We start from the raw sequence: 12,754 nt of genomic DNA, 5'->3' as shown, positions 1-12,754 counted from the left end.
CTGCCCTCACAAATGGAAAGGCCCTTCTCAGTAGTGAATTAAGGATCTCCCCGACCTCTTCCAACGCCAGGCACAGGCTCCCTCCACTATCCTTGATCGGCCCTATCCTCACTCTGGCCATCCTCTTGTTCCTCACGTAAGTGTAGAATGCCTTAGGGTTTTCCTTAATCCTACCCACTAAAGCTTTTTCCTGCCCCTTCTATCTCTCCGAAGTCCATTCTTCAGTTCCTTCCTGCCTACCTTGTAACCCTCTAGAGCCAAGTCTGATCCTTACTTCCTCAACCCTAAGTTAGCTTCCTTCTTCCTCTTGACTAGATGTTCCACATCCCTTGTCATCCAAGGTTCCTTCACCCTACTTATCCCTTCCTTGCCTCAGTGGGACAGACCTGTGCAGCATTATCAGCAAGTGATTCCTAAACAACCTCCACATTTCTGTCGTCCATGCTGACCAGATATCCCACCCCAATCTAGTCCCACCTGCCAGCACCTGGCCCATATCCATCCAAACCCTTCCTATTCATATACCCATCCAAATGCCTCTTAAATGTTGCAATTGTACCAGCCTCCACCACTTCCTCTGGCAGCTCATTCCATACACCTACCACCCTCTGAGTGAAAAAGTTGCCCCTTAGGTCTCTTTTATATCCTTCCCCTCTCACCCTAAACCTTTGCCCTCTAGTTCTGGATTCCCCAACCCCAGGGAAAAGACCTTGCCTATTTACCCTATTCATGCCCCTCATGATTTTATAAACCTCTATAAGGTCACCCCTCAGCCTCCGACATTCCAGGGAAAATAGCCTAAGCCTGTTCAACCTCTCCAAAATGCAGCACCTAAAATTTATCTAAATTAAACTCCATCTGCCACTCGAGAAAATGCTGGAAAATCTCAGCAGGTCTGGCAGCATCTGTAAGGAGAGAAAAGAGCTGACGTTTTGAGTCTAACTGACCCTTTGTCAAAGTTTTGACAGAGGGTCAGTTCGACTCAAAACGTCAGCTCTTTTCTCTCCTTACAGATGCTGCCAGACCTGCTGAGATTTTCCAGCATTTTCTCTTTTGGTTTCAGATTCCAGCATCTGCAGTAATTTGCTTTTATCCACCTGTTACTCCTCAGCCCATTGGCCCATCTGATCAAGATCCCTTATAATCCGAGGTAACCTTCTTTGCTGTCCACTCCACCTCCAATGCTCCCAACTTATTCTCCATAGTTCTACTTAATAGCATTGTAATTCCCCCTCACACAATTAAATACTTTCCCAAACCATCTGCTCCTATTCCTCTCCATGAGTACAATAAAGGTCAGGAAGTTGTGATCACTATCACCGAAATACTCTACCACCAAGAGATCTGACACCTGATCTGGTTTGTTGCCAAGCACCAAATCCAATATGGCCTCCCATCTAGTTGGCCTATTGAGTTAAGAATCCTTCCTGGACACACCTAACAAAATCTGCATCATCCAAACTATCTGCACTAAGGAGGTTCCAATCAGTATTAGGGAAGTTGAAGTCACCCGTAACAACAGCCCTGTTACTTCTGCACCTTTCCAAAATCTGTCTCCCAATCTGTTCTTCCATGTCTCTGTTGCTATTGAGGGATCTATAGAAAGCTCCCAACAAAGTGACTGCTCCTTTCCTGTTCCTGCCTTTAACCCATACTGACTCTGTAGACAAGCCCTCCTTGCCAACCTCCCTTTCTGCAGCTGTGATGCTATCCCTAATTAGCAATACCACTCCCCCACCTCTTTTATCTCCCTCCCTGAAGCATCTAAATCCTGGAACATCCAACAACCATTCCTACCCCTGTGAAATCCAAGTCTCAGTAATGGCCACAACATCACAGCTCCAAGTTCATCACCCTTACTCCTGACATTTCTTGAGTTAAAATAGACACTCTTCAACCCACCACGCTGACTGCAACATTGCCCGATCAACTTTCTATCCATCCTCACAGACTGTCTGCACACTGTATCTGCCTGTTCACCAGCTACCTCATCCTCTGATCCATAGCTCCGGCTCCCATCCTCCTGCCAATATAGTTTAAACCCTCCTGAAGAGCTCTAGCAAACCTCCCATCCAGGATATTGGTGCCCATCCAGGTCAGGTGCAACCCATTCAATTTGTACAGGTCTCATCTTCCCCAGAAGGTATCCCAATGATCCACATATCTGAAGCCCTCCCTCCTATACCATCCCTGCAGCCACATGTTCAGCTGCACTCGCTTTCTCTTCCCAGCCTCACTAGCCCATGGCACCGGTATCAATCCTGAGATCACTACTCTGCTCATCTTGCCTTTTAGCTTCCAACCTAATTCCCTATATTCACTTTTCAGGTCCTCATCCCTTTCCCTAGCTTTGTCATTGGTACCGATATGTACCACAACTTAGAACATAGAACATTCCAGCGCAGTACAGGCCCTTCGGTCCTCGATGTTGCACTGCCCTATGAGACCAATCTGAAGCCCACCTCACCTACGCTATTCTATTCTCATCCAAATGTCTATCCAATGACCATTTAAATGTCCTTAAAGTTGGCGAGTCTACTACTGTTTCAGGCAGTGCATTCCACTACCCTACTACTCTCTGAGGAAAGAAACTACCTCTGACATCTGCCCTAAATCTATCACCCCTTTATTTAAAGCTATGTCCCCTCGTGCTAGCCATCACCATCTGAGGAAAAAGGCTGTCACTATCCACCCTATCTAACCCTCTGATCATCTTATCTGTCTCAATTAACACCCCTCAACATTCTTCTCTCTAACGAAAACAGCCTCAAGTCCCTCAACCTTTCCTCATAAGAACATCCGAGTAAATCTCCTCTGAACCCTTTCCAAAGCTGCCACATCCTTCCGATAATGCGGTGACCAGAACTGTACGCAATACTCCAAGAGCGGCTGCACCAGAGTTTTGTACAGCTGCAGCATGACCTCGTGGCTCTGAAACTCAATCCCTCCACCAATAAACGCCAACACACCATCTGCCTTCTTAATAACTCGATCAACCCGGGTGGCAACCTCTGGCTGTTCTCTTTACCCCTTAAAAATCAATCTGAGACATCCCTGACCCTGGTGCCTGGGAGACAACATACCATCCAGGAGTCTCGCTTGTGACTACAGAATCTCCTGTCTGTTCCTCGAACCATTAGATCTGTCACTATCGCTCTCCTGTTTCTCCCCCTTCCCTTCGGAGTCACAGTAGGTAAGTTTTAAAAATGAAAACAGAAATGGGTCTGGCAGCATCTGTAGAGAGACAGAAACACAGTTATTTCTAGTACGAGTCTTTCTCAGAATGTTGAATTAGAAATGTTAACTCTGCTTTCTCTCCACAGAGGCTGCCAGACTCGCTGGCTTCCTGCAGTAATTTCTGTTTTTTTGTTCAGATTTCCAGCATCCACGTTAATTTGCTTTTATACTTTTTAAACGTGAAGTCCCCTTGTAAAGTCGAAAAAGTGGGAGTTGATTTTCGGGGAGGTTTTAGTGTGAAGTTAGGGATCCTGACAGGCCTGACCCAGCCCTGGGCTGACACATTAGCAGCAGTTTTGAGCTCTGAGCCCACAAGCCTCATTACTCACCAGGTGAAGCTGGAATCTCTCCTGAGCTGTCTGAGCTGCTTCGCAAAGTCCATTTGCAGACAATTGTCCTTCAACTTCATCGATCCACAGCAAAAGGCCTTGTATTTCCTGGTTTAGTTTCTGCGCCTAAACATCCAAACAAATAAATTAGGCCATTCGGGGGGGGATAGTGAACATGGAAATGTTGGAAAAAGATGTAAGGAGATATACCAGGATCTTTATGCATTTTTAAACCAAACAAGTTCAGCAGTTACCCAGACTTTTCTGGAAAAGGAAGAGTTATCTTGAAGTGACTTAGCAAAAGTAACTCAAGGATGGACTAATTGAGTTGGTAGAGCAGTTAGTGTTAAAAGTAGGAGCTACGGTGGCAGATGTAACTGAGATGATAGCACAGCATTTGAAATTGGAAGAACAGTAAAGCAAACAAGATAATGAGTCAATTAAATTGGAGGGGATTGCAGATGAGATAACTGAGAAGCAGGAAATGAAAATTAAATGCTTAATTTTGAACAGGATAGACAACTAGAAACAAGAAGGCTGGAACTTAAAAGAGGAAAAGGAGACAGAGCAGACATTTCAGGGAAAAGGAAAGAGACAGAGATTCCAGCGTAAACGTTTGGAACGAGTAAAAACAAATGGAATCAGATGTGTTATTGAGCTGTTTTGTCTCTTTCAGTGATTTTAGTGCTTTTGTTCCTCTTGCTTTCCATTGGTCAATGTCCTTTTAAATTCAGTGTCTCTCAAGTTGTAAAGAGAAAATCAAGAATCTGCATTTAAAAGGTTCCTTCAGTTATTGTTCATTTTTAGGGCCTACACTGTACAGGACATTGCTTAGGCCACTGTTGGAATATTGCGTGCAGTTCTGGTCACCTTCCTATCGGAAAGATGTTGTGAAACCTGAAAGGGTTCAGAAAAGATTAACAAGGATGTTGCCAGGGTTGGAGGATTTGAGCTACAGGGAGAGGCTGAACAGGCTGGGGCTGTTTTCCCTGGAGCATCAGAGGCTGAGGGGTGACCTTATAGAGGTTTACAAAATTATGAGGGGCATGGATAGGATAAATAGGCAAAGTCTTTTCCCTGGGGTCGGGGAGTCCAGAACTAGAGGGCATAGGTTTAGGGTGAGAGGGGAAAGATATAAAAGAGACCTAAGGGGCAACTTTTTCACACAGAGGGTGGTAGGTGTATGGAATGAGCTGCCAGAGGATGTGGTGGAAGCTGGTACAATTGCAACATTTAAGAGGCATTTGGACGGGTATATGAATAGGGAGGGTTTGGAGGGACTTGGGCCGGGTGCTGGCAGGTGGGACTAGATTGGGTTAGGATATCTGGTCGGCATGGACGGGTTGGACCGAAGGGTCTGTTTCCATGCTGTACATCTCTATGACTCTTTGATACAGCTGGGATTATTGAGATGTGGCAGTACAGACACCAGGGATGGGAACGGATTATCCAGAGGTATTCAGAATTTAGGAAGGACAGACGAGAAAGAAAGCAGGTGGAGTTGCATGGCTGCTTCGAGGAAATTAATTCAATAGGGCGGAAGGAGATTAACTCTGACAATGTGGAATCTGTATGAGGAGAGGTGAGAAACACCAAGAGAACAATGTGGGTGGCATTACTTGGAAAAGCATAGTTTAATTAGGTCGCCAAACAGTAGGTGTGATGTCAGGAAAGAGGAAATTTGAGATACATGCAATAAAGGAGCATGAGGAAGTGACAAAGGTGATTGGTGAGAGTAGGCCAGGGATGTTATCCACATGAAAAGTGTTTGACAAGATCCCTCAAGGTAGGCTGATGCAGAAGATTAAGTCACATGGGATACATGGTGAGTTGGATACAAAATTGGCTTGGCCACAGCAGACAGAGTCAAACAGTGTGGTGCTGGAAAAGCACAGCAGGTCAGGCAGCATCCGAGGAGCAGGAGAATTGACATTTTGAACATAAGCCCTTCATCAGGAATGGCTGAGAGATAAATGGGAGGGGGGTGGGGCTGGGGGGGAAGGTAGATGGGAAAGTGATATGGAGATGGCGGGTGATGATAGGTCAGAGAGGAGAGTGGAGCGGATAGGTGTGACAGGTCAAAGGGACGGTGCTGGGTTGGAGGGTTGGATCTGGGATAAGGTGGGAGATGGGGAAATGAGGAAACAGGTGAAATTTACATTGACGCCCTGGGGTTGGAGGGTCCCAAGGCAGAAGATGAGGTAGTCTTCCTCTAAGCATTGGGTGACTAGCGTTTGGCAGGGGAGGAGGCCCAGGACTTGCATGCCCTTGGCGGAGGATAATACAACATATCATCTGCTGCCATTTCCTCCACCTACAAACAGACCCCACCACCAGAGATATAGTTCCCTCCCCACCCCTATCTGCAACCTGCAGAGATGATTCCCTCCACGACTCCCTTGTTAGATCCACGTCCCCCACCAACCCACCCTCCACTCCTGGCACCTTCCCCTGCCACCGCTGAGGTGTAAAACCTGTGCCCACACCTCTAGCCACCTGGAGGAAGAATGTGTCATCTTCCACCCTCCACCCCCACTTTCATCAGTCTATTGCATTCCCAGATACCTTCCATCCACCTCCCATTTAACTCTCAACCGTCTTGGGTCCCACCCCATATTCCCAATGAAGAGCTTCTCCTGCTCCTTGGATGCTGCCTGACGGCTGCGCTTTTCCAGCATCATACTCTCAACTCTGATCTCCAGCAGCTGCAGTGCTCACTTTCTCCCAGCAGACAGTGGGTGGTTGTGGAGGGATGTTTCTCTGACTGGAGGACTGTGATCAATGGTGTTCCGCAAGAATCTGGATGTTGGGACTTCTGTTGTTTGTCGTATTGATAAACGATTTAGATGGAAGTCGAGATGGCCTGATTAGTAAGTTTACAGACAACTCAAAAATGGGTAGAGTTGTGGATAAAGAGGAGAGCTGTCAAAGGATCCAACAGGATAGAAATCGTTTGGAAAGTTGGATGGAGAAATAGCAGGTGGAGTTTAATGCGGACAAGTGTGAAGTGATGCATTTTGGGAGGTCAAAGGCAAAAGGCAAGCATACAGTAAATGGCAGGACCCTGAGGAGCATTGATATACAGAGGGATCTTGGGGTGCAAGTCCATAGCTCCTTGAAAGTAGCAACACAAGTGGTTAAGGAGGTAAAGAAGGCTTACTGCATGCTCACCTTCATCAGTTGGTACACCGAGTATAGAACTTCAGTGAAGCCACATCTGGAGTACTGTGTGCAGTTCTGCTCCCCACACTATAGGAAGGATGTGGAGGCTTTGGACACGGTGCAGAAGAGGTTTACCAGGATGTTAATTGGATTGGAGTGTATTAGCTAGAAGGAGAGGTTGGATAAACTTTGATTGTTTTCAATAGAGTATCAGATCCTGAGGAGCGACCTGATGGAAGTATTTAATATTATATAGGGTGGATCATCAGAGTCTGCTTCTCAGGTTGGAAAGAGGGACATGAGTTTAAGTTTAAAGGAGAGATGAGAGGCAAGTGTTTTTTTACACAGACAGTGGTCAGTGCCTGGAATGTGCTGCCAGAGCCAGTGGTGGAGGCGGGTACAGTAGCAATGTTTAAGAGGTATCTTGACAGATGCATGGATAGGCAGGGAATAGAGGGATATGGTCCGCATAGAGGCAAGTTTTTTAGGTTGGAAAGGTGTCATGTGTCAGCATAGGCTTGGTGGGTTGAAGGGCCATTCCTGTGCTGTCCTGTTCTTCGTTCTCTTTGTTCAGAAGAATGACAGGGGAATTTCATAGAAACCTATAAAATTCTAACAGAATTAGACAAGGTAGATTCGGGAAGAATGTTCCCAATGGCCAGGGAGTCCAGAATGAGGAGTCACTGTCTAAGGATACGGGGTGACCATTTAGGATTGAGATGAGGAGACATGTCTTCACTGAGAGAGTGGTAAGCCTGTGGAATTCTCTGTCACAGAAAATAGTTGAGGCCCAAACATTGAAGAAATTAGATTTAGATCTTAGGACGAAAGGGATCCAAGGGTCTGGGGAGAAAGCAGGAAGAGGAGACTGAGTCACGTGATCATATGGAATGGTGGAGCAGGGCTGAGTGGCCTACTCCTGCTCCCCATCCCTCTGTTTCTGTGTGGAGATAAAAATCAAACTGAAACAGTCTTTTTTGATAAGGATGCCCATGTTGCAATATTTTGACAACAAAGACCCTACCTCATGGATTCCATTTATTCATCCATTTTTGTGACTTATCAATTAATATTACCTTAGACTGTGATATTTAAACTAAATCGTTAACTAATTCATTAACTAGCCTATTACGTGCATTCTGTCCCACCCTTACTCTGTCCCCCACTTCACTCTGTCCCTCACTCACTCATTCCATCCCCTCACTCACTGTCTCTCATTCACTCTGTCCCTCACTCAGCCCCTCTCTCCATTACTCACTCTGTCCCTCACTCAGCCCCTCTCTCCATCACTCACTCTGTCCCTCACTCAGTCCCTCCATCACTCACTCAGTTCCTTCCAACATTGACTCAGTCCCTCCCAACACTGACTCAGTCCCTCCCTCACTCACTCTGTCTTTACTCCATACCTGACTCACAGTGGTCTCCAGCTCCAGCACTTGCTGTTCAGTCTGATATTTCACACGCTCCCATCGCAGATTCAGTTCTTGAAGATTATGGGAAAGGTTCCTCCCCGTTTTTCTGGAGTTTGGAGTTAGCAGTGCGAGACCAGCTTGGTGAACAGACTGCACTGTGCTCTCATGCGCTCTCACATCATTCCACAGAACCTGTATAACAAGAGGCATGGCAGTCCCGAGGTTCAACAACAACAAACTTCCTCATTGTGCACATTGAAGGCAGAGACACCAGCTCCTGCTCATGATTAACCTGTTCAACATATCTCCATCCGTCACAGAGACACAAACACTTCATGATTCATACTCACAGCAGACAATCCACTGAGGGAGAGAGTGATGGATCTCCAAACCCTTCACTGGATCAGGGGGGTTTCTGATCTGGTCATAGCCCAGGGGGTGATGGAGATTCTTAAAAATTAATTCAGGGATGTGGGTGTTACTGACTGTCGAGAGAGTGGTGCTGAAAAAGCACAGAAGGTCAGGCAGCATCCGAGGAGCGGGAGAATCAACGTCATACAGAGAATTCCCCAAACTGCAGTGGTGATGTTGGGAATGGCAGTGAACAGGAAATGAGAGATGCATGTGATAAGGGAATATCACATGATTTTAATCTGCACGTAGATTGGGCAAATCAAATAAGCCACAATGCTGTAGAGGAGGAATTCCAGGAACGTATATGGAATGGCTTTCTTGACCAATATGTGGAGGAACCAACAAGAGGGCAGACCATCTTAGAGTGGGTACTGTGTGATGAGAAGGGAATCATTGCCAATCTAGCTGTGTGAGACCCCTTGGGGATGAGCAATAGACAATTGGTGCAGGAGTAGGCCATTCTGCCCTTCGAGCCTGCACCACCATTCATTATGATCATGGCTGATCATCCTCAATCAGTATCCTGTTCCTGCCTTATCTCCATAACCCTTGATTTCACTATCCTTAAGAGCTCTATCCAACTCTTTCTTAAATGAATCCAGAGACTGGGCCTCCACAGCCCTCTGGGGCAGAGCATTCCACACACACACACCACTCTCTGGGTGAAGAAGTTTCTCATCAACTCTGTTCTAAATGGTCTACCCCGTATTTTTAAGCTGTGTCCTCTGGTTCGGCACTCATCCATCAGCGGAAACATGCTTCCTGCCTCCAGAATGTCCAATCCTTTAATAATCTTATATGTCTCAATCAGATCCCCTCTCAGTCTTCTAAACTCAAAGGTATACAAGCCCAGTCGCTCCAATCTATCAGCGTAAGGTAGTCCCGCCATTCCAGGAATTGACCTCGTGAACCTACGCTGCACTCCCTCAATAGCCAGAATGTCTTTCCTCAAATAGCAACTGTAACAAGATAGTCATTTTTAACAAGATGGAGAGTGAGGTAGTTGATTCGGAGACTAGGGTGCTGAATCTTAATAAAGGAAACTATGAAGATAAAAGGCGTGAGTTGGTCTTGATAGATTGGGGAGAGTCACTTAAAGGAATGACAGTGGATAGGCAATGGCATACATTCAAGGAATGCACGGGGGAAACTGCAACAAATGTTTAATCCTGTCTGGCACAAAAGTAAAATGGGTAAGAAAATTAGAGATGGTATCCGATCCATACAGGTGGAAGAAGCATACAGATTGTCCAAGAAAAATAATATGTCTGAGGATTGTGAGCAGTTTAGAATTCAGCAAAGAAGGTCCAAGGGATTGATGAAGAAGGGGAAAACACAGAACAAAAGTAAGTTGGTAGGGAACATGAAGACTGACAGTAAGAGTTTTCATTGGTACGTGAACAGAGAGAGACTGATGAAGACAAATATAGGTCCCCTACAGACAGAAACGGAGGAATGTATAATAGGGGGCAAAGAGATGGCTGAGCAACTGGATACAGACTTTGGTTCTGTCTTTACAAAAGAGGGCACAAATCAGATCCCAGAAATCCTGGAGAATGCAAGATTTAGTGAGAGGGGAGAACTGAGGGAGGTCAATATTAGTAGAGAAATGGTGCTGGGAAAATTGAGGGGATTGAAGGTGGATAAATCCCCAGGGCCTGATAACCTACATCCCAGAGTGCTTAAGGAAGTGGCTCTAGAAATAATAGATGCATTGGTGGTTATCTTCCAGTCAATCTGGGAGTTCCCCAACAGGAAACCCTGGATGAACCAGGACATGCGGAACCTGCTAAAAATCAGGTGTAAGGCCTTCAGATCAGGAGAGCCACTCAAATATAAGGAATCCAAGTATGACCTTCGCAGAGCCATTAAGGCAGCCAAGGACCAATACCGATCCAAACTAGAGACCCAGACAGACACCCGGAGACTATGGCAAGGACTTGAATGACATCACAGGTTCTAAAAAGAGACAGCATAAGATAGCAGACGATGATGCATCCCTCCGCAACACCTTCTCTACTCACTTTGAGCAGTATTTCAGTGGAGAGGTAACTCCTATTCCAATAAGGCCTGTCGAACCTATGCCAACAGTCACTGCATCAGAGGTCAGATCATTTTTTCTTCCTGTGAATCTAAGGAAAGTGATGGGACCAGACAGAGTACCAGGCCGTGCACTCAGAGCATGTGCAGATCAACTGGCCGGGGTCTTCTGGGACATCTTCAACCTCTCCCTGCAGCAGGCCACTGTCTCTGCCTGTTTCAAGAGGCCAACATCACCCCTGTGCCTAAGGAGGCTCATGCAGCATGTCTCAATGACTACCGCCCAGTGGCCCTAACTTCGGTGGGCATGAAGTGCTTTGAAAGGCTGGTCATGGCATTAATCAACTCCAGCCTCCCCACTACGCTTGACCCACTCCAATTTGCCTAATGGACCAACAGATCCATGTCAGATGCCCTTCACTCCTCCCTAGAATATTTTGACACCAAGAACAGCTATGTAAGAATCCTACTCATTGACTACACTTTAGCCTTCAACATTATTATCCCCTCGAGACTGATTACTAAACTTAGTGACCTCGGACTAAGCCCCACTCTCTGCAACTGGAACCTCAGTGTTTCCTGACCCACAGGCCACAATCAGTGAAGATTGGGGACAATATTTCACTAACACTCAACACTGGAGCCCCCCAGGGGTGCGTACTCAGCCCCCTACTGTACTCACTGTATGCCCATGACTGCGTCGCCAAATACCAGACTAATGCCATTTACAAAAGTTCGCTGAGACACTACCATAGTCGGTCGAATCTCAGATGGCAACGAAACAGACTACAGATGGGAGGTGGAAGACCTGGAAAAATGGCGCACTGAGAACAACCTAACTCTCAATGCTGACAAAACCAAGGAATTCATTATTGACTTTCGGCGGGATGTTACATATGCCCCCCCTGAACATTAACAGCACAGAGATGGAACGAGTGGAGAGTGTCAAGCTCCTGGGAGTGGTCATCCACAACAAGCTTTCTTGGGCTCTTCATGTGGACACACTGGTTACAAAGGCCCAACAACGTCTCTTCTTCCTCAGGCAGCTGAGGTAATTTGGGGCATGACGGTGAATACCCTTGCCAACTTTTATAGGTGCGCCATCGAGAGCATTCTGTCTGGATGTATCACTACCTGGTATGGCAACTGTACCATTCAAGATCGGAGACAGTTACAGAGAGTGGTGAACTCGGCCCAGACAATCACAAAGGCCAACCTCCCATCTATGGAATCCAGGCCCACTGTCAGGGAAAGGCCGCCAGCATTCTCAAAGATCCATCCCACCCTGGCAATGTTTTTCTACAACCTCTACCATCGGGGAGAAGGTACAGAAGCCTGAACACACGCACCAGCCGGTTTCACAACAGTTTCTATCCTACTATTGTTAGACACTGAATGGACTCGCAAACTCTTAACATTCGCCTGTACCTGTGTTTTTGTTTTTGCTGCTGTTTCCCTATTATTTACTATCTATGCTATTTAACTCTGCGATCTGCCTGTATTGCTCGCAAGACAAAGCTTTTCACTGTGCCTCGGTACACGTGACAATAAATTCAACTCAATTCAATTTCTATTGGATGTAGGAGATTAGGGAGAATTTCATATTCCTGATGACTATGCCGAGAGAAAGTGTGTTTGGTTGCAACCTTTTTAGATTACATGGATCAGCTGCAGCAGTGGGTTTGAGGCAAGAGTTTACAAGAGCTGGGGGTACGATGGAAGATGGAGACACTGCAGATATAGAGAGGTCGATGGTTGACTGCTATGAATGGTAGGAGAGGGAGGCAGGTAGGTCAGGAGTCTCCTGTGGCTATCCCCATCTCAAACAGGTCTGCCGTTTGGATTTTATTTGGTATTTGTTCATGGGATGAGGGTGTCGCTGGCTAGGCTAGCATTTATTACCCATCCCTAATTACCCAGAAGGTAGTTTAAGAGTCAACCGCATTGCTGTGGGTCTGGAGTCACATGTAGGCCAGATCTGGCAAAGAATGGCACTTTCCTTCCCTAATGCATATTAATGAACCAGATGGGTTTTTCCAATGACAATGGATTCACGGTCATCATTAGACTCTTAATTCCAGAGTTTTACTGAATTCAAATTTCACCATCAATGCTGGCCGGATTTGAACCTGGGTCGTTGGAACATTATCTGGATCTCTG

The 12,754-nt window shown here is 46.2% G+C and overlaps 1 protein-coding gene across 4 annotated transcripts in view; it reads right to left on the bottom strand.

Annotated features, from left to right (window-relative positions):
• LOC148150047 (microtubule-actin cross-linking factor 1, isoforms 6/7-like) overlaps positions 1-12,754 on the bottom strand; it is a 332,243-nt gene that overhangs the window by 219,740 nt on the left and 99,749 nt on the right. For all 4 annotated transcript variants that reach the window (XM_087987754.1, XM_087987755.1, XM_087987756.1 and 1 more), the window contains exons 13-14: positions 8,135-8,332; positions 3,567-3,692 (exon numbers count right to left, since the gene is read on the bottom strand). In XM_087987754.1, the coding sequence (XP_087843880.1) occupies positions 3,567-3,692; positions 8,135-8,332 (324 nt within the window). The remainder of the gene's footprint in view (positions 1-3,566; positions 3,693-8,134; positions 8,333-12,754) is intronic.

This window comes from Chiloscyllium plagiosum, unplaced genomic scaffold (assembly GCF_037043375.1).
Source record: "Chiloscyllium plagiosum isolate Xiang-an unplaced genomic scaffold, Cpla_swu_hap1 HiC_scaffold_5, whole genome shotgun sequence".
NCBI lineage: Eukaryota > Metazoa > Chordata > Chondrichthyes > Orectolobiformes > Hemiscylliidae > Chiloscyllium > Chiloscyllium plagiosum.
The sequence above is the reverse complement of the archived record's forward strand: the minus strand, read 5'-3'. Positions and strand labels throughout refer to the sequence as shown.